Source organism: Euleptes europaea, chromosome 9, assembly GCF_029931775.1.
Source record: "Euleptes europaea isolate rEulEur1 chromosome 9, rEulEur1.hap1, whole genome shotgun sequence".
Classification (NCBI taxonomy): Eukaryota; Metazoa; Chordata; class Lepidosauria; order Squamata; family Sphaerodactylidae; genus Euleptes; species Euleptes europaea.
The window spans coordinates 26,526,588-26,549,052 of NC_079320.1; the positions used below are offsets into that span (position 1 = coordinate 26,526,588).

General features: G+C 41.8%; 1 protein-coding gene across 2 annotated transcripts in view; it reads left to right on the forward strand.

Annotated features, from left to right (window-relative positions):
• Positions 1-13,862, forward strand: part of SEC24B (SEC24 homolog B, COPII coat complex component) — a 34,065-nt gene extending 20,203 nt beyond the window's left edge. Inside the window, exons 11-23 of one of the 2 annotated variants that reach the window (XM_056855981.1) lie at positions 1,511-1,629; positions 2,494-2,549; positions 4,001-4,207; positions 5,939-6,062; positions 6,670-6,828; positions 7,214-7,387; positions 7,515-7,625; positions 8,590-8,765; positions 9,331-9,468; positions 10,748-10,852; positions 11,154-11,246; positions 11,870-11,973; positions 13,730-13,862. In XM_056855981.1, the coding sequence (XP_056711959.1) occupies positions 1,511-1,629; positions 2,494-2,549; positions 4,001-4,207; positions 5,939-6,062; positions 6,670-6,828; positions 7,214-7,387; positions 7,515-7,625; positions 8,590-8,765; positions 9,331-9,468; positions 10,748-10,852; positions 11,154-11,246; positions 11,870-11,973; positions 13,730-13,844 (1,681 nt within the window). In that variant the 3' untranslated portion in view covers positions 13,845-13,862. The remainder of the gene's footprint in view (positions 1-1,510; positions 1,630-2,493; positions 2,550-4,000; positions 4,208-5,938; positions 6,063-6,669; positions 6,829-7,213; positions 7,388-7,514; positions 7,626-8,589; positions 8,766-9,330; positions 9,469-10,747; positions 10,853-11,153; positions 11,247-11,869; positions 11,974-13,729) is intronic. The other variant, XM_056855982.1, reaches the window with a different exon arrangement.
• Positions 13,863-22,465: the final 8,603 nt, after the last annotated feature.

Sequence of the window (22,465 nt, forward strand, 5' to 3'; positions counted from 1 at the left end):
GTTGAGGGCAGCAGGAAGAGACGAAGACCCAACAAGAGATGGACTGACTCAATAAAGGAAGCCACAGCCCTCCATTTGCAAGATCTGAGCAAGACTGTCAAAGATAGGACATTTTGGAGGACTTTCATTCATAGGGTCACCATGAGTCGAAAGCAACTTGACGGCACTTACCGTATATACCCATGTATAAGCCGACCCGCGTATAAGCCGAGGTGCCTAATTTCTCCCCAAAAATGGGGAAAAATTAGGCACCCGCGTATAAGTCGAGGGTCGGCTTATAACCCCTCCCCCCCCCGCAGGCTTACCTGACAGGGCTCTCCAGCGGCGAGGGTCCGGCGGCGGCGCGGCCCGGGGGGGCCTGGGCAGCCTTCCTGCGGCTGCAGGAGGCTGCCCCAGGCCGCTCCCGGCGGGAGGAAGCGGCGGCGAGGCCCAGGGGGACCTGGAGCAGCCTTCCTGCGGCTGCAGGAGGCTTCCCATGGCCCCTCCCGGCCAGAAAAAATGGCGGAGGGGGGCGGGAAGGGCCGGGGCAGCCTTCTTGCGGCTGCAGGAGACTGCCCAAGGCCCCTCCCGCCCGGGAAAAATGGCGGGCGGGGGGGGGCCTTGGGCAGCCATCCTGCGGCTGCAGGAGGCTGCCCAAGGCCCCTCCCGCCCGAAAAAAATGGCGGCCGGGGACGGGGGGGGCCTTGGGCAGCCATCCTGCGGCTGCAGGAGGCTGCCCAAGGCCCCTCCCGCCCGGGAAAAATGGTGGGGGGGGGCGGGAAGGGCCGGGGCAGCCTTTCTGCGGCTGCAGGAGGCTTCCCATGGCCCCTCCCGCCCGAAAAAAATGGCAGGGGGGGCGGGAAGGGCCGGGGCAGCCATCCTGCGGCTGCAGGAGGCTTCCCATGGCCCCTCCCGCCCGAAAAAAATGGCGGCCGGGGGCGGGGGGGGGGCCTTGGGCAGCCATCCTGCGGCTGCAGGAGGCTGCCCGAGGCCCCTCCCGCCCGGGAAAAATGGCGGGGGGGCGGGAAGGGCCGGGGCAGCCTTCCTGCGGCTGCAGGAGGCTGCCCAAGGCCCCTCCCGCCCGGGAAAAATGGTGGCGGGGGCCGGGGGGGCGGCGATAAGTTTCCCCCCTCCCTCCTCCCTCCTCCCTCCCTCCCCCCGTATTGACCCGCGTATAAGCCGAGGCCGGCTTTTTCAGCCCATTTTTGGGGCTGAAAAACTCGGCTTATACGCGAGTATATACGGTAACACACACACATATTATAGGAGCTTGAAGTTCTGTTTCCTCCCGCTTAACCAACCCCATCGTCCCTAACACATTGCATGAATAAGGTGTTGGCTTTTAATGCTACACAAAGTGAGTGCCTAACCTAGGCATTTTTGGCCACTGTCGCTGTAGGGTCACTTAAATACAGAGCTGTATTAGACTGTGCATATTGGGGATTTATGTTCTGAATTCTGGTGTTAAACAGCAGTTAATCTCCGGAGAGCTGCTAAAACAATGTAACTATGATTTGTTTTTAATCTTTAGGTTGCCTGGAGATTCAAGAACAAGAATAGGCTTCATAACGTTTGACAGCACTGTTCAGTTCTACAATTTGCAGGAAGGATTATCACAGCCTCAGATGCTAATTGTATCGGAAATTGATGGTAAAGAATAAAAAAAAGAAACCTATCTTGATTCTGATTTTACAGCTGGTTACACAGCTGTCAATGTGCTGTGTAAGACTTTGCAAGGTCAGAAATAATATAGATAATGACTGAAAGTATCAAATTAAGTTCTTAAAATATACTGTCAGGATACGGAAAAGAGCAATCATGTGTGCTAGAGTAATTGTTATGCAGTTGGCCAGTATGGTCTGTCTACAGTCCATGCTTATAATATAAAATGAGGAACATGGAACACGTTTAATATATTATTACAACATATGGAAGATACATTTATAGAATGAGCAGATAGAGAGGCTTTGTTGAATTTTGCTGGAATATGTCTCTGCTTCCATTTATCATTTATATATAAATGAGATTTATTTACTTCATTTATACCCTGCCTTTCTCCACAGTGGGGGACCTAAAGTGTCTTACACTGTTCCCCTCTCCTCCATTGTTGTCCTCAACAGCCCTGTGAGATGGATTAGGCTGAAAGTATGTGACCAGCATGAGGTCACCCTGCAAACTTGTGATTTGTTATATATGTATTGGCTGGGGTTCGCAGGACAATGCACCGTGTTTCAATCCATGTATTAAGGCCTTTTCTAATTCCCTTCCCTTTCAACAAAAACCCTTCCTGCTCTAAAAACGCAGCTCTTGAAAGTCAAGGGATTCTTTGGAGTAACGTTCCATGTAGTGTGAAGGCTTCAGTTAGGATAGAGAGCTGGCAACATACCCTCTTGCCCACACACACATACATATATGGAAGTGTGTTTTTGCTATTGTGTGGATCCTGGCCTTTGTGTCTTGCATTCAGGAAATAAATGCTTTAAGATGTAATTTAATGCCTTACTCTTCCTGTAGATGTCTTCCTGCCCACACCTGACAGCTTACTTGTTAATCTGCATGAAAGTAAAGAGGTAAGATGGATCAAAATTCATTGACCATTTACTGAAGAATTAAATTCTAGAATGAAGCCGCCTTTCTGCTATTGCTTTTAAATTAAGTAACTTATAACATGTATGTAGTCTGTGAGGTCTGTGGGACGCATTAGGTGTGCAACATTTCCAGCCGTGCCTTGAGTTATATGGCACTTCAGTTTTGTCTTTTGTGGACCAGTGTGATTATTCAAAGAGGCAAGAGGAGGCCGAACTGGCAAGGGATCAATTCTGTGTCAGACAAAAGGAAAAAAAGGTATTGTGTTCAGCTGAACTGGCTCGGAAAGAGCCGTCCGGAACTTGGAAAGAGTTGTCCATTTTGGAAAAGAGGAAGCTGATGGTCACATAGCACACCTTCAGCAATTGCCAGGTTGCACACTTCTTTTGAAAAGGGTGCTGCACGAGGAGATAGGGGGATAATGAGAATGACTTGATTACCCAAATGTCCATAATGCTGGAAAAGTGTGAATAAAAAACAGAGGGGCTCCTAGTCTTTGTCTTGTAGACCCTATGAGAGAGTAGACCTTAGTTCCCAGGTTATATGAGCCAGTTGTGTTCAGATGCTGCTTTTCTTTTCTCCAAGCTCATGGACGAGGCATGTACATGTGAACAGTTTAATGTGTAAGCTAGTAATTTTCAGAATTCAGAAGCTGCAGTTCAGTGTTGAGAGCGCCAACGTGGCGTAGTGGTTAAGAGCGGTGGTCTCTAATCTGGAGAACTGGGTTCAATCCCCCACTCCTCCACATGAAACCTGCTGGGTGACCTTGTGCCAGTCACAGTTTTCTCAGAACTCTCTCAGTCCATGTGGAGGCAGGCAATGCAAACCACCTCCCAGCGCCTTTTGCCTTGAAAACCTTGCAGGGTGGCTATAAGGCAGCTGCGACTTGATGGCACACACACACACACAGAGTTCAGTGTTACAGGTTATTGGTTCACATGCACATACACACATATAACATTCACATTGTATGAGCTGGAAATGAGAAAATATGCTGCTGAATCATCCCTCCATGATTATGAAATGTTTTGAACCTAGCTTATTCACATATGGCAACTTGATTTCATGTATCGTTTGTCTTGGTGCTGTTTAAGATTTTTTAAATGATGGGGTGCACACTCTGATTCTTCCAGTGGAAGATTTGAGTTTAAACATAATATTTGAAGTCTTCTATATATAACTCGATATTTTTAAAAGTTGAGGCCTGTTTGAATTTTCAGCTTTAATGAGAAATTATAGTTTTGAGTGCATGAAGATTACACCTTTCTAGCACTTGTGAGTTTAGCAGCCTGATTTAGTCATTAGCTTAGCTCTCTGCATAATAGGTTTGTGTGTCTGGTTTTCTTAAGAACGAGTATCACATGCTTTTCTGCTGTTAGTTACGCTAGTTTCTTGTAAACTGAAATTTCCTCCTAACATTCCATCTGTTTTCCAGCTGATTAAAGACTTACTGAATGCACTACCAAATATGTTCATCAACACGAGAGAAACGCACAGTGCATTGGGCCCAGCCCTTCAAGCAGCCTATAAATTGATGTCTCCTACAGGTGGGCGGGTATCTGTGTTTCAGACACAGTTACCGTCCTTGGGAGCAGGGCGCTTGCAGTCAAGGGAAGATCCCAATCAGAGATCAAGCACAAAGGTACTTTGGACTTGGTTATTTTGAGAAATGACATAGCTAGGTGTGTGCGTGTTTTGGAGAAACAGGCACACAAGAATCTAAGCTTTTTTAAAAAATGCATACATTTCTAGCCTTAAGGCTGTGAAGATAGGCTTGAAAGTATATTTAATAAAATCTTAGGGCTGCGGGGGTGGCAGAGGGTAAAGTGTGCTCTCAGTGCTCTTTTTTTCTTCCTGAATCTAACAGAAGTGGAATAAATTTATGCAAAACAAGCAATTACACATTCCCATTTGTTATGTTTGCATAAGGACAGGGGCAGGATTTTTAGAAATTTCTTTGAGCACAGCTGTGGTTACAGCTTTTTCTAGGCTGCATTAATTTCTCAGGCAGTTATTTGAGTACTGTTAATAATTGGAATGACTGAGAGGTTCCTGCACAAGAATAATGCATTGCTCTAATTCATTTGTGTACGTTCTGTTCTGTCTGTCAAGAACCTCATGAATTGGTGTAAATGAGAATTCTCAATAAGCGCTCTTGCTACTGAGTCTTTCAGACTATACTTTCTGGCTATTCTGTGTGTAAATATTTTCTGGTAAAGCACGATGGGAAGGCCCTAGAATGTTGTTATGTCTATTCATACTAGAAACTCTGATAACAAGTCTTTATTTAATGTATTTATTTATATCCCATTTTTCATGGCCGTTTCATACTGGTATAAAAATGGCAGACTAACAAGGCTAATAAAACAAAGATCAAGCTGACAGTCCAGAATGGCACAGGGCTAACCCTGTCTCAGATCTCAGAATCTAAGCAGGGTAGGGTCTGGCTAGTACTTGGATGGGCGGTCACCAAGGAAGTCTCAGGGTTGCTATGCAGAGAAACCATCTCTGCTTCTCACGTACCTTGAAAATCCTACAAGGGTCAGAATAAGTTGGCTGCGACTTGATGGCACTTCCCCGCTGTAACAAGAATGTCTCCTTTCGGTGGTGTGCAGAGATGGAGTCAGGCAAACTCTCTGTGGGAAGACATTTGTAATTTCTGGGGGAGCAACTGAAAAGTCTCAGCTTTTTTTATAAAAGCCAGCCCTGCCTATAATATGTTATCATCTGGAACAGGGCTTCCCTGTTTCCCTGTTAGCACCGGAAACACTGCTTCCTTTAAACTGTGGGGGACAGCTTGTATGGGAGTCCACTGTAGTCTTACATCGCACTGAAAATTCCAGAAGAAATGGATGAATCCTTCTTACTGCCAATGGAGTGAGTCCTGCTAAACAGGTCTTCTCCCAACTCCTGTTGCAGCCCATTGAGCCCTCCCTTGTCAAACCTTTGCTCCTGGGGAAGAGGAGTTAAAGCTCAGAAAGGGGAGGGGCAAAGAGGGTATCTGTGGTGAGAGATGGACATCAAAGACCATTATGAACGGAAGAGCTGTTCCTGCAGCGTAATTGTCATTACAATAGTGGAATGGCAGCCTTGGATCCAACCGAAATGCTTTTTTAAGATCATAGGCATATGTAGTTAGGAGTATTCATTAGTTTTTCTAGCAAATGTGATAAAGTCAAAAAACTGAATTTGTCAAGGGCTGTCATGGCTCCAGTGTTTGAAAGAGGCGAAACCTTGGAGTAAATGATTACATATAACAAGTGGCGCACATTTAACTTGCAGATTACACATTTAGAAAAGTGTACTTGGTCTTCCTAAACTGTTCAGTGTGCTGGAACAAAATTCAAACATCTTCTTTATTTACTTATTCTAGGTTGTTCAGCACCTTGGCCCAGCAACAGATTTTTATAAGAAGTTGGCACTAGATTGTTCAGGACAGCAAACATCTGTGGATTTGTTCCTTTTAAGCTCACAGTATTCAGATCTAGCATCTCTTGGTAAGGGATTAATCACTTCATAGTTCAGTATGTGTTGAGGGAGAGTTTTTTACGTTCAGTTAAATTGACTAGGAAAAGTTCGAGGGCTGTATTACAGAGACTAGAGGACATAGGGGTTATTTTTAAAGCATATGGGGCAGTGTGTAGACATTATCCATTTTAACTAGCTGGTTTAATAATGTATTAATTATTTTTGGTAGATTATTATTTTTGCCTTGTCATGTTTGTTATTCGCCATGGGTCCTGGCTGTTGGGAGCAAGGGAGGGTATATCAATGTCTTCATGGGTAGATTTGTCCTTGTTGGCATTTGGGCCAAAAAGCTTGCCTACACCCATTTCTACATTGATTAAGCTTATTCAAGCAGCTGATGGATTCTGTGCCATCTTTGAAAGAACACATAATTGCTAGCAAAATTGCAGCTTGGCTGAGCACATGACGTTGTGGCCGCATTGTCATCTTTTTAAAAAAATAGATAAATGTATAGTAAACTGTAAATTAATGGGGGTTGATTAGGTTTTCTATCAACACTTGGATTGCAGTTGTTATGGATGCATATTAACTCAGTCTTTTGATGTGTCTCTGTTTTCCTGTCCCCTTTACCAAAAGCTTGCATGTCCAAATACTCTGCTGGGTGCATCTATTATTATCCATCTTTCCATCATAGCCTCAATACAATTCAAGCAGAAAAGTTGCAGAAAGATCTTAAAAGATATCTTACTCGAAAGATTGGGTTTGAAGCAGTCATGAGAATAAGATGTACAAAAGGTATGCTATGAATTTTGTAACAGATCAGTCTTGTAAAGTGGAACTGGATTTTAGGCATCCAGAATTCTACTAGTATAATGCTTGTACTTTAGGAGCTGTACTTTACTTTTGTACTTTGGCAGGGAGGGAGTCAACTTTTTCAGAATTACAGTCTCATTTAGCTGGGTTCTGGATTTTTAAAAAAATAAAAAACACCAGTCAGGTTCTTAGAATCAAGATGTTATTTTATGAAGACTTCCTTGAGATGATTCCTTTCAGGAGTCAGCCATGCATCCACAGAAAAACATATTAAAAAGAATAGTCATGCTTAGATGACCTGCTGTTAGGAGCTGCATTTCTCAGCCCTTCCTGTTTTAATTTCCTAAACAGTTCCTTTCATTTCCAGGTCTTTCAATACATACGTTCCATGGTAACTTCTTCGTGCGATCTACTGACTTGCTGTCACTTGCCAATGTCAATCCTGATGCTGGATTTGCAGTACAGATGTCCATTGAAGAAAGCCTGACAGACACATCGTTAGTTTGTTTCCAGACTGCACTTTTATACACTTCAAGCAAAGGTAACTGTGGAAAAGTATAGCTATCTTCTACAGCACCCTGATAGCTGCCCTAGAAATGTACTTTTGTAGCATGAAATATTTTGATTAAAAAGCTTGAGCACACCCTGTACTGTTTGTTCTGATGCAGGTGAACGGAGAATTCGAGTGCACACACTCTGTTTGCCTGTGGTCACTTCGTTGCCCGATGTTTATGCCGGTGCGGATGTACAAGCAATTGTATGCCTCTTGGCCAACATGGGTGAGTTTAAAATACATTTTATATGTTTCTAGGGCTAATTAGTCATGTTGTAGTTTAAATACTGAGGATTTACTGTGAGGATCATTTTTTCAGTGGCAAAATGTTGGCCAACCCTTTTCTAAAATAATCCTTTAATACTATTAATTGTTTTGAATTTCAGGGAAGGGGTGTAGCTCAGTGGTAGAGCATCTACTTGGCATGCATAAGGTCCCAGGTTCAATCCCTGGCATCTCCAGTTAAAGGGACTAGGCAAGTAGGTGATGTGAAAGACCTCTGCCTGAGACCCTGGAGAGCTGCTGCCGGTCTGAGTAGACAATACTGACTTTGATGGACCAAGGGTCTGATTCAGTATAAGGCAGCTTCATGTGTTTATGTGTACCTCGTACAATGTATAGGAATTAGCAGCGACGTCATTAAAGAAGTCATCCTGGGCTAGTTATACTTCTTTCCACAAACAGTAGTCTTTAATACCGTTTCATATTTTTTCATTCATTTGGACTAAAGATATTTATATAGTGCCTATGAGTAGGAAAAATTACAAAGGGGCACAAAGGCTTACAGTCTAGATTCCATTTAGTAGTAATTGTAGAGAGGGTGCTGTTTACTATCACATTTTTAAAACCTGCTTTTCTTCCAGGAAGTTCAGAGTAATGTATTAGGGGCTACCTTTGCTCCTGTTTCATCCTCAGAACAAACCTGAGGTAGGTTAGGCTGAGAGAAAGTGATTGGCCCAAGGTGGCCCATCAAGTTCAGTGGCAGAGTCTAATGGGAAGGTCTAATGGGAACAGAAATTGCTAAATTATTATCCTATTTAATGGGCCCTTCTGTTATTCCTAATTTGATTAATCAGATATTGGCATCTTTGTGGTTATTTATGTTAGGAAAATTTTGCAGTTTTGTGTTGCTTGTGACTTTAAAATGCAGTTCCCTTCCTGGTTGTTCACTATTTCTTCACCTCCCTCAGCTGTGGATCGTTCAGTTTCGTCAAGTCTTTCAGATGCAAGAGATGCCTTAGTGAATGCAGTGGTTGATTCCCTGTCTGCTTATATGTCAACTGTATCAAATCTCCAGCAAACTGCTTTGATAGCTCCAAATTCCCTCAGGCTGTTTCCTTTGTATGTTTTGGCTCTCTTCAAACAGGTATGCTTACATCTAAACAGTAGCCTATAATTGACTTTCAGCAAATATAAAGCTTCCCTTTTAATGACAGAAACTTTAATTATATGAAACCGCGTAATTGGAACACCTTTTCTGTCAGGTTATGTTCCTTTTAGTTAAGGTCTTTGTGAATCTTAAATTACATGGTGTTCTTTATAGTAAAAACAGTCCATGAAAAGCTGGTTTAAAAGTAGGAGCTTAAATAGAGTCTTTTTACTCATCAAGAATGTAAAAAATATATTGCCAGTCCTTAATGTTGTTTTACGATAAAAGCTAAAAGACCTTTAGTCGTAACTGTTTGTATTGGTAGGAGAGTGATGAAGTCAGTGTCATTACTCTGGAACTGTGCAACTAGTTATGTGTGACCTGGGAAGTTTTGAACTCTAGATCCTAGAAAGCAGTTTGTGGTATGGCATCAGAGGAAGGGTGGTGTTTGCTGTTTAGAGGGAAAGAGTCAAAAGATCCAAAATGTGTATTTTCAGATTTTGGCTACAATGTTTAGTAACCCTACAATGTACGTAGAATACTCTAAATTTCTTCCTTACAGAAAGCGTTTAGAACTGGCACCAGTACACGCTTAGATGATCGCGTATATGCCATGTGCTTAATAAAAAGCCAGCCTCTGGTTCACTTGATGAAGATGATACACCCCAACTTGTACAGGATAGACAGACTCACTGATGAGGTATAGTACATATATTTTATATTGCAAATAACAAATGGTGAGGGTGTTGCCTGAAATGCTGGGATTACACGTGAACATTCTGCCACAAGTGCATCTCCAGAGTAATGGGCTTATGAAGAATTTTGGAAGAGTTGGAAGAGGCAGGGAAACTTTCTTCTTCCTTTGTAATACGATTGTACTAAACTGCTTGAGTTTGAGGGTGGGAAGAAGCAAGCTTTGAAACTCTGGTTTTATTGCCTCAAGGCATATGGAGAAATTCTTGTTGAGGTTTAGACATCTAAATTCCTTGACCCTAACTCCTGCCACATCCCCTGTTCTGCCCCAAGATCATGTACAGTGTTGAAAAACAATCTGCCCTCTTCACAGTTTAAAGAATCTGGGGGAAGGGAGTGTGAAGTTAATTAGTACTGGAGAAAGTTCATTTCCTCAGATTTAAATTCCATTCTAAAGAATGTACAAAAACTGCAAAGGGAGCAGATTTAACAGCTCGGGTCCTGAAAGGGGCAGAAAGTGGGCTGGTTTGTTTCCCTTCACCTTAAGTCATTTGGTTTGCAACTGCACTCTAGCAGAGTTTGTTCTGTCTACCACTTTTGGATGAATTTACCCTTTTTTGGAGGGTGAAGGTAGAAACCAGTACTTTTCTGCATGTTTGGGTATTACCTCCAGTATGCAAAACTTTCATTTTGCTTGAACGTTACCTTGTTTTGTTATCCTACTAATTGGTATTTGACCACTACTTTGCAACTTTTGGGAATGATAGAATGTTGTAGGAGCTTTCTTAGAACATTGTGAAAGAAAATGAAATACATTCCTTCATATTTTTTGCTTTCATTAATATGAGTGTTAGATGCAAGAACAATTTAATAACAGTTCTCAGTATGCAGATGTGCTCTGGCAGCAGACTCAAAAGTATATGGGCAGTTATTTAAAAACGTAAAAGGAACCAATTGATTGTGAGTCCTTTTTCATTTAATAGGTTTGAGGCCATTCGCAGATGGTGTTAGCTTTCTGATCCAGATACTGTGCTGAAAATAATGTTGAGACTTGTTCCCAGAGTGGGTTTCAGAAGACCCGCTCTTTGCTGCTGTGTGGGTCATGGCAGGCTGGTATCCCTTAATGTGGCCTATAATAGTTGTAAGCGATGTTGCATAAATTGCCTAGGCTTTGCACCCCAGCTTCTGGGTTATTAGTAGCGATGCTAAATTTTGTACACTTTTTATATATAATGAATTGTATATAAAACTGTTAGTAGTAGGCTTAATTCTAACTTTTGTTATAGGGTGCGATACATGTCAATGATAGAGTTGTGCCCCAGCCCCCTCTTCAGCGACTGTCTGCGGAGAAATTGACAAGAGAAGGATCTTTTCTTATGGATTATGGCCCAGTAAGTTGCACACATGTCTTCTTCATTCCTGTGTATGATTTAAAGTAAATTCTTTGGTAACAGTAGAAAACCTCAGATTCTTATAAAGAATTATATGCTGCCACCCATGTTGTGATAATTAGATATTTTCTAATTAACCTTTTTGTGAAGTCATCAAGTACATGTACTACAGTAATGTAGTTGCTCATAATTATATATTCAAAACAATTTTGCAAACATTTCCATGGAAGTGTAATCAATGACAGTGTATCCTACTGAAATTAACTAAGGTGTTTACTTCAATGGTGTTCTGACATTTTAGGCAATGTATATATGGATTGGAAAAAGCTGCGATAATAACTTCATAAAAGATGTCCTGGGATACCCTAACTATTCATCTGTACCACAAGGACTGGTAAGGGTTTGTTTTTCTTAATACAAGAAACTACTCACCTTGAAACTGCTTTCTTTGTGAGATCAGTTTGTTGCAGCCTTCCAAATTGCTTGGGGTCAGAGAGTCTTAAGGGTCTGGCTGTAGAAATGCTGAGGAGTTCTGATTTGGAAACTTAGTTGCCCCTATCATTGAGCTATCTATATTGGTCAGTGGATCTTGTAATGGTTGGATTTGAGGTGGTCACGTTGTATAGCTGCTGCTTTTTCTATCCTGGCTCCTGTCCAGTAAGGGGGGGGGGAAGCACCCTACCCTTGAAGCTATCTTCTTGTATCTCTGCACCATATGGGCTGTTTGTGCTCTGCCTTTCCTGTTTATAAAAGCTGCTTAGGAATTTTTGAATGCTTGTGGGAATGTCAGACAGGAATGTCCATTTTAGCCTTTGTTTATTGCTATAAGTGGTTTTAATTCACTAATTAATAATTAGAAATAAGAGGTACAAAGTGCAATTAAATCCCCTCAGTGATTTGATGTTTGATAATATCAGTGGGCTTTGGCTCTAGTTCGTTTGGCTTTCTGGATTATTGAGCATGTCACTGGAGTGTTTTAAGTGAATTGTGCTTAAACTTTGTATTTAATTTTTCTAGACTCAGCTTCCAGAATTAGATACTGTTTCTTCAGAACGAACCAGGTCACTTATATCCTGGCTTAAGGACAGTAAACCTCTAAACCCAGTCCTTCAAATAATAAAGTAAGTGTGTATCTACACATTGATCCTTCGCTGACTTCAGTGACTTTTTATGCATACTTGTACAATAACTTTGTGTTCTCTTAATAGGCATGTATTTAATATTTACTTTAAAGAATGTTTATCTCTGCTGTCCTATTAATCCAAGTCTGCACATTTGCAAACATCACTTCATCACTTATGTAATTTTGGAGTATAGTTAATGGGCAATATATTCAAGACAGACAGAAAGACATATTATTTCACTCACAGTTTTTAACTTGCAGAATTCAGCATTACAGGAAACAGTGATGGCATTTGCCACTGGTCTAGTTGACTTTAAAGAGGTTACTGACATCATGGAAGATAGGTCCATCAATGGCTGTTAGTCACAATAATTAAACAGAGCCTCCATATTCAGAGTCAGTAACCCTCTGAATGCCAGAGCAAGGTGTCAATGATAGGAAGCATCTTTGGTCTACATGCCCTGCTTGTAGGCCTTCCAGGTACAACTGGTTGGCTACTGTGGGAAACAGGTTGATGCACTATATGGAACATTGATCTAGAAGAAGAAGAGTTGGTTTTTATATGCCGACTTTCTCTCCCACTTAAGGAAGAATCAGACAAGCTTACAATCACCTTTCCCTCCCCACAACAGACACCCTATGAGGTAGGTGGGGATGAGAGAGCTCTTAGAGAGCTGTGACTAGCCCAAGGTCACCTAGCTGGCTTCATGTGGAGGAGTGGGGAAGCCAACCCAGTTCACCAGATTAGCATCCACTGCTCATGTGGAGGAATGGGGATCAAAGTCCACCGCTCCAAATGCCCGCTCTTAACCACTACACCACGCTGGCGCTCTGTAATTTCCAGCATGGCTGATGCTTTTATACAGTGTTTGATGTTTGGACTACTTGTCCCCCTTCTGTTCCCTGGGTGTTTCTGAATGTTATGGTGGGGATTACTAAAAGAGAAGAATCTGCCAACATGGCTAGTATTCCCAAGATCTTACTGGGGATGCTGTCAGTCTGTGATAAAGAGTGATTTTACAGGTCATATCTCTTGCTTTCTATAGATTGCACTTAGAAGAGGTTTTTTTTCCTTGTATATTTTTACAAGGGTGATTTTTTTTAACCTTAAAATATATTTTTTTGCCCAACCCCCACCCCCAAAATCATTTGATTGGGCTGATGTGAATAAAAACAGACCAGTCTTCAGTGTTCTGTGTGGTGGTAGGATATTTGAGAGAAGCTGCTCAAGATATGCATAAGGCTGATATCTCAGTGAATGTTCAGATCAGGTTTTGGGATGGAAACTTCTTCAGTGGCTCTGGTTGACAGCCTGCATCTAGGGATGGACTGAGGAAGTAGGTGTGGATCTGCACTTCTCATCCTTCTGGTAGCCTTGATACAATTGACCATTAAATCCTCTTGGGGCAGTTGGGCATGAGGGGGTTCTACTTTGTAGAGATTCCACTCCTGCTTATCTAATTGAACCCAGTAAGAAATATCACTCTCTTCAGTGGGAATTTACCTGGGGAGTACCCCAAGTGTGTCTTGCCCTAATAACTTCATTTAATACATGCAGGCATTCAGAAACACTGTAACAATTTGGAATACAGTGTCTAGTTTTGGTGTTCATCTGACCCTGGCAGCAGTCTAGTCCTTAGGCCTGGACTGCAACTAGATAAGCGAGAATAAATAAGTTGTGACTGAATCAAGCCAACTGAAGCAAATAAGCTCTGTATGAACATTCCTAAACATCCCATTTCTTCCTCTTTCAGAGATGAAGGTCCTGCAAATGCAGATTTTTTCCAATATTTAGTTGAAGACAAAACGGAGGCAGCGTTTTCTTATTATGAATTTTTGCTGCATATTCAACAACAGATTTGTAAGTAAAAGAAGAAGAAATGAAAGAACAATTCTGGACCCTTACTTTAAATATCGGCTGTGAAAGAAGCACCGTGAAAGAAGCATTAAAACCAGGCATGAGTTCTCTAGTGTCCAGGGCAAATAACCATATTTAAAACTTTCCAGCTGAAAGGACAAAATACACATTTCCAGATGAATTTTACAGATTTGCTTAAGTCTAAAAATGATGGCTTTGATGCAGTTTCAATAGTATGTTTTAAGTTGGTTTATATGCATTTCCAATAGTGCAACAATATGGTGCTTCTGTTCATTTCAAGCTGGTGAATTTAGCTGTTGAATTTATGTAGCTGTGTGGAATGGTATTTCTTAATGAAATCTAAAATCAGAGCTCTTTCTCCCTCTAACTCTTAGTTATCCCAGCCTTGCCTCTAGCAGAGATGCCAAAGTGCGGTGCTCCTTGCTGTTTATATGAATTTGTAAAAGAAATAATTCATATTTGAAAACTTCACTGTTTTCTTCGTGAAGGCTATAGAATTTCAGTACACCATACATGACTTGTAGAAATATATAATGTACAGAAGTGTTACATTTGTAAAAAAAAATGTAAAACTGTAACTACAGAGTATGAATTGCTTAGTGTGCTGCAGTGTTGGTGATTCAATGACAAATCACTATATCAGTTAAAGAATAAAGTTGACTAATACATATTAAAACAAAGAAATCTGAATCCACATAAGAAAAATGCAACTTTGTAATTCATTTAATTAATCCTTTTATGTGGATTTATTTATGATCAGCTGATTAAAAGTATTTTGCTGAATCATGTGTTTTTATATCTGTGATACATTTTAGATACTAACAGTGAATTTGGCTTGCTGTATTAAGAAGGAATGTTTACTACTTTACTGTATAAATTCCTCAAAAGAGGGTAGGTTGGGTTGAGAATGAGGATTTGTATGCAACCAGTTTGTGATGCTACCTAGCAAATGATAGTCTCACTTAACTCTGGTTTACTTTATGTATCTTGCTTCAGTTGTGGTTCTAGGTTCCGCATTTTCTCATGCCACCATGAGACATTAAGGAAGATTATATTTTACTTCCAAGTGGGAGTCGCTTCAGCACATAATCCGAATAGTAGCCAGGGTTGATCCTAATGTTCCTCTTTCAGTTCTTGCGCTACACAGACATGGCTGTAACTCTGTAGGGCCTATGTGCAACGGAGAGAGCTCATGCCAATCTACTTGATATGTCAATTGTAACAGCCAGTTTTGAGGAGCACTAAATACACATTAAGCCCTACTTGAATGTGTGATCCAGTGTGCTGTTGTTCAGCCAGGGTAATACCAATCCCTTACCATGTGTGGGCACTACATCATGGGAGCCATGTCCGTGTCTTGAACTTAGTTGGCTTAAGTGTGTGTTAAATATGCATAGTAATTGAACAAGACACCTGTTTTCAAAGCAACAAATTTCTTTTTTTAAAGATGACAAATACTAATAGGCTTGCATACTGGTGCCCCAGTATGTTTTCACCTGTGCACAAATGCGCTTATGCAACAGAATTATGTTCAGTTACTTTACCTTCTTACCTAATCATAGGGATAAATATGTGTGAATCTACCTTGATCTTAATTTTGCAGAAGCATGCCAAAGGATTTGTTGGAATATCACTTGCTTGTTTAATTTTATTTACGGCACATTTTTAAACTTATCTAAAAGCATAAAAATGTTCTCAAATAAGCTGTGCCCTTACATTTTTAAAGTTAATATTTCCCATAGTTCACATATTAGGAGGGGAGTGGGGAGATAAATCAGAGCAAAATGTATGTTATGGGTCCATAAATGTGTCCAGTATATTACTGTAATCTTAACGAACAAGTTATTTTGGAATAAAACAATTTTTGTGAGCTTAGTGCTGAATATCCAAAAACATCCAAAGCCATGCTGTATGGTAAATGATCTGTAAAACCATTACTTAAAGTTTTATTCTTCTACATTTTGTATATAAAATTGTTATAAAATCTATTTGAGAAGTATTTGCTTTGAGTAAGGTACTTGTTGCCTGTTACAGTTGGGGGGAAATATGTAGTGTTTGTAGTTCCTCCTAACACTTCTGCATAACAACTGTGGGATCTTGTGAGTTCCATATCCCATTGTCAGTTGACACTCAGCAAAATCGTTCATAAGGATTCCTGCAAAGATTGAAATGTTGGCTTGTGTACATGCAAGTTAAACACCCATCCTAAATCTTGGTGGTTGGGGGGTTTGACTTTGAGGATGCAGAGTGTGGACCACTCATCCTCCAAAGTTATCCTTGAACAAAAACTGAAGCCTTTGGCATATGTTTTATCTCTGCATTCAATAACCTGTAGGTGTTCATTGAAGCCAAAACTTGAAATAACGTGCTACAGTTTGGTTAGGTAAAAACAGAAGTACTGGGTAGTTTTCTACAGTTGGCAGGTAGGTAGTTTTTATAAAATGAAAAGAAGAAACAAAATATTAAAGTTCAGTTCAAGATGCCAGTGCAAAACCTGCTTCCTGCCACTATAGCTTGTCCCTGTACCCCAGTGGTCATCATTACATGTGCACAGATTGGGGGAAACACCTAATCTCAGAGCAGCCTTCATTTTCAGGTAAGTGGATTTTCGTATACACACTTCTATAAGTGTAACTTTATATTCCCTTATATTCATTTGGATGCCCATTAATCTGCCTGCCTTGTAGATTTTAAGAAACAGGATCCTTTCTATGGTATCCTGTCCTCTACATTCCAGCACTGTATAAGTAACAGCTTAAATGCTTAAACATTTTCTAATGATCTCTATAAATTTGTCATCTAATTTGGGGTTCCTTCCAACTCCTGTCCTTAATTGCACTTCCATTCTGTTTGATTGGAGGTTAGTGGAACTTTGGCTTCCTATTACTCATGCTTTCAGGGAACTTCTGAAGTTGTAGTGGTCTTTGCAAGGTTTTAAACCAGATCAACTCCTTCACTACAAGGATGATTTGACCCATACAGTTTGCTTTAGACTAGTTCACAGAGACAGCTGGAGAGCAGGCGCCACAACAGTTACTAGAACTTGAAAAAATAACTTATGATACTTACCTGCAGGCAAACAACAAATAGAGAAATTGCATGAGTGATTCCTGGGGGCAATATTTTTGAAATGCTAAGTGGCTGGCAGGAATTTTTGAGTCATTGCTTCACTGACAAGAGTTATACTCCATCTGACTCAGTGATCGCGTCTGACAGGTTCATGCTGTGCAGCTCCATGCAACAGACTGGATAAAAATAACAAATGAAGATGGGTTCTCTGGCTTTCTAAGCAGCTGGATCATAGAAAATAGTACGTACTTCAGAGAGATGCATGATAAAAGGTAGACATTTTTAGATTACCTGGAAATGCCAAGGGTCCATGCAGCTCCATTGGCAACTCCTTTTCTACTGTTGTTAATATTTGGTGGTAGTTGACCTGGCTAGTCTGAGTGCCATTAGTTTAATCCCATTAAAACAAGACAAAAATTGGTTTCAATCCAAATGTATGTGTTCCTCTCACTGAGCTTCAAGGCATATAAATGTATTTTGGAATACTTTACATTGCCTGAGTGAAGGGGAAAGGTTCCTGCTGTCTTGTTAAATGATGTATGTCCATTTTGCCCTGATGTACATGTTATCCAGAAGACTGCGTCTGAAAATGCAGAATTGAGGACGGGCAAAACATTTTTACTGAATCTGATTATTTATAAATGAGGAAACAAAGCTGAACATAGTCAAGAGCACAGTTCTGTTCCAAATATGAGACTGCACAATGGAAGAGCTTTTTTTGGTGCATCTGCCTGTGATACATTTCAACACTATATGTAGAACAAAAATTTAAATCCATTTTAATTGCTGCTTTAATATGTTAGTTGAGCTATCTAAAGCATCTGTTGGTTAAAATCAAAATAGACTTCTGAAGCCCAGATGCCTATCGTTTGGTTATGTCTCAACAAATTTATAGTTTTTTATAATCTTACTCATTTACGCATTTACACCAGGCTAAAAAACCCATGGATGCTTCGAAACTCCATGGCTTTTAGGGAAATAGTATCTATGTGTTAAAATGTGCAGACTTGAATTTTATTATTAACAGCTGAGACAATACACATGGTCTAGTTCAGCAACACAAGCCTTTATTGGCATATAAAAAGGAAGAACATACATAAGGATAAATAAGAGTACAAATAAAATTGGATAAAACCATCCCAAACCAGCCATTAAGGAAAGCTACACACCATTCACGATACCTGATTGCTAACTGTTAAGAACCTTGCAACTGATTCAGTTATTTTTGGGTTTTGTGTAAGATAGGATGTCCTGATTTAATCAGAGAGCCATTCCCTGTTTACAAACAGTGGGTCAATGAACTGGGATCAGCTACAAGCATAAAACCAGCAATTTAAAAAGATATGCACAAGGGATTCAATTTCACCATTCCTGCAAGGGCAAACTGTCCGCAAATGGGATTTTAAAAAATCTTTCATATAACAAGGCGGAGGGTAGTTCATTTAGCCTGGCAAACATGTATGCTCTACGCTGTTGCGGTGCAGTTAAGACATGTATAGTGCCACATGCTGTCTATTTGGCCAAGGCTCCCAACTCAAGGGGGAACATCTACTACTTGCATGGTTTCTAAGTTCCTGCATTTCTGTGTCCAAAAGTCTACGTCTGATCACATCAAACACTGACTTTTCTCTGAGGCAATATATGGTCTAGTTGAAAAACTAGTTTTTAATACTCTGAAAATGCATTAAAGTTGCTGTCCTATTTATCCAACCACAGAGGCTCTTGGAGGGGGTGAGATGTTAACTGCAGCAAAACAAGTAGATCCTTTGCCTGTGTTTTGATTGTGCTACAGGCAAAGCTTTGTCATCCTGTCCTGCCACAGCCTTGCTATCTATTAGCAGTAATGGCAGAGCAATGAGGAGGATGTGGCAACATGCCTTTTTCCTGGACTCAGCATGCCCTGGGATGAGAAATGGCATGCAACTATGTAGGGGCTATTTTTAAGCCTGGCTGGTGGAGAAAGCAACTCAATAATGCAACACTTATTTTAGAATGAAATTAGCCCCCAGCTTGGAGAGAATTCACACGAAAGCCATGTTTGCTTCAATGTGAGCTGAGAACAAGGATCTTCTGGTGTGTTACTGATGATGTTGAGGGCTGAATGCTTATGTCAGTACAAAAAAGGTAGAGGCACCTTTTAAGAACCCACACACTCCCGGCTGTAAAATGGGAATGAGCATCTACAAATAATGGCTGGTGAATCTCCAAGGATGGCTATTAAATATGCAGTAGTTGGTATGGCACCCTCACGGTCAGAAGTAAATGCCAGCAAAAAATGCAGCAGGATTTTAACATGTTTCGAGTGACAATGCATGGGAGGTTTCGCCTTGGATTTGCCGCTCTCTAGATGCACATTTTCCCCACCCAAATTTTCAGAACTCACAATAAGCCCCCATGCAGAGTTTTGAGAATTCAGATGGGGAAACTCTGCAATCCAAGGCAAAACATCCTGTGTTAAATGGCCAATTTGTCATGCTTGAAAACTTGGTAAGCAGCTGCTGGTATGAGTAGACTGCAAGTCTGAATAGAACAGATTTTGATGGATAAATGGATTCAATTTGTACTCTATATCTTTCTGTGCTGAAGAGAATGGCTCACTTAGAAATAGCCTCCTTGGAAGTGTATTGTACTTACTGCCGAGCCCTGTTCCCGCCAATCAGAAGCCAAGCTGCATAAAGCCATCATCAACATAAGGCTTTATGTTGGAAGTGTGGAACTGAAAAAGGCACGTTTATGCATGCCTGGTGGTTTTGTAAAAAAATTAAGAGATTTTGGAAATTAATATTAAATGAAACTAATAATTTGATTAATGTAAAAGTAAAAAAAGATCCTGCTTTTTGTTTATTGGGAATTCCCAAAGACAATATGGATAGATGTGATAAGAGTTATATGTCAATATAGCTTTGCGGCAGCAAGAATTATAATAGCAAAAAACTGGAAGCAAATAAATAAACCTTCAATCAAGGACTGGCGAGAGAAAATGCGGATGTATATGCGGATGGCCAAACTTAACAGATTCTTTATATGGTAAAGATATGGAAGAGTTTTAAAAAAACACGGCTAAAGGCATTTTGGGATAAACTGGCGAAAATGAATTTTACAAGTATAGTTAATGAATTACAGACAAAATGTAATGTTTTTTTTATAGTAATAATTGTAGAAGATAATTTTAAATACCGTCAAAACATTTCTCCGGAAGTCTATCGGTGGCGGGACACACTGTTAAGGTGGGTGGTGGGTATTAGAGCGCTGTGTGTTTTATAATTCATATGGTACGGGGTAATTTTGAATGACGTAGAAGTGCTCTTTTCGTATTTTTGATGTTATTGTTTTCTTTGTTTTTTTGTGTTTTGTTTTTTCTTATTATAAAAATAATAAAAAATAAGAAAGAAAGAAAGAAAGAAAGAAAGGGGGGGAGGGGGGAGAAAAAGAAAGAAAGAAAGAAAGAAAGAAAGAAAGAAAGAAAGAAAGGGGGAGGGGAGGGGAAGAAAGAAAGAAAGAAAGAAAGAAAGAAAGAAAGAGAAAGAAGGGGAGGGGAGGGGAGGGGGAGAAAGAAAGAAGGAAAGAAAGAAAGAAGCCAAGCTGCACGTGAAGGTCGCAGCTCGAGCATCGCGCTTGGGCAGAGCTGCCGCGCGAGCACGCCGACCCAACGGGAGGCGAGCAGCCCCGCTCCGAGACCCAACTTCCCGCTCCGTTTGGCAGGCTGCGGCGCTGCGGGCGGCTCCGTTGCATCCGCGGCTCGGTTTTGGGTCAGGCGAACCAATAGGGGGCGGGGACACGGAAAGACCAGCCTCCTCCTCCTCCTCCCTCCCCCCCATCCCTTTAACCCCGCCCTCTCCGGCCCGAGCCCGTCGGTGGTGCAGCCCTCCGCCAGCGCGCGCTCAGCCCGGCCGGCGCTCCTTCCGCGCGCGCTCAGCCTCGGCTCGGGCGGGCGGGCTGGACGTGCGGGATGCTCCCCTCGGCGGCGCGGTGGCTCCGGAGCGCCAGGGGGAGAGGGCAGCCCCGGGTGCTCCCGGCCCCTCTGGCGGGAGGCAGGCCGAGCAGGGGCGCTCTCCTCCCGAGGCGGCAGGTGAGCGGGTCGCCCGGACGGGCAGCGGCTGCGGAGCGGGGCGCTCGCTCTCTCCCGCGCCCCTTCCAGGCCTCGAGGGGGGGGGGCTTCCTGGTGGCTTCTGGCCAGGGCTTCGGGTGCTCGGGGCTTCCGGGACGGTGGGACCCAAGCAGGAAAAAGTTGCAGAAAGGGGCAAGAGTCCAGGAGCACCTTAAAGACGAACAACAATGTTTTCTGGCTGGGTAGGAGCTGTCGGGAGCCGCAGCTCACTTCTTCAGATACAGCTAGAAGGCGAGTCCATCTGTCTTTAAGCAGAGGAGAGCGAATTCAGACGAGCATTCGTATGCCAATGTGAACAGTATGTCAATGTGACTAGCAGGCGGATGGGATTAGGGGTGGTGTGCAGAAGCGTCTGTGATGTCCAGGGGAGAGGTGGGTGTGGAGAAATCAGCATTGGTCGAGAGCCAGGGATGCAAAAAAGTTTTTTGCAAAAAAAAGGGGGGGGCAAAAGTTGCGTTGGGCTCTGGGCGCGGTTGGGAGCGCACGCCGTTTCCTGCCCCAACGAGGGGGAGGAGAGGCGGGGCCCGGCGTCCAAGCGGGGCGCGCTCTCTCTCTCGTGGTGTAGGTCTCCAGATCGGACTCCTTCACTGAAGAGGGGTTGTACCAGAACGAATGGCAGGCTAGCTAGCCCAGTAGAAGCAATAGGAGAGGCTGCACAGCCCATTGGAAATGCGCGTTTTGGTACATCCCACTGAAGAGTTCCGGATGGGTTAGCTGCGTTAGTCTGTGGTGTGTGCAGGGCCGGTGCCAGTCTTTTTTGCGCCCTGGGCAAGGCTAACTACTTGTGCTCCCCCTCTCCCGCCCAATTGCTAACCAATTTTCAAAAACTGATGTCTTGTAAAAAAAAAAAAAAATTAAAGCCTGGTGCATCCCTGCAAAACTTTTTATAAGATGTTTTACTTACCTTAAAATTTATATCTATATTTATATCTATATCTATATAAACTATATATATATATGTGTGTGTGTGTGTATATATATATATATATATAATATAAACAATATATATATATAAATATGTTGTATTTATATATATATAGATAGATATAGATATATAAACAACTTAAACAAATTAGTTTCTTGAAAAAATGCAACTGACAATATATATATAATATAAATTTTTATTGTCAGTTGCATTTTTTCAAGAAACTAATTTGTTTGAGTACCCAGCTTGCTGGGGGTAAAGGCAAGATGACTGGGGGAGACACTGGCAAACCACCCTGTAAACAAAGTCTGCCTAGAAAACGTCAGGATGTGACACCCCACCCCACCCCCCCATGGGTCAGGAATGACCCAGTGCTTGCACAGGGGACCTTTACCTTTTTCAAAAAAAAAAATCTGTTTAAAACTGTGCCCTCTGAGGTCTGCGTCCTAGGCTACCGCCTAGTTCGCCTAATGGTAGCACCAGCCCTGGGTGTGTGCGTATGTTAAGTG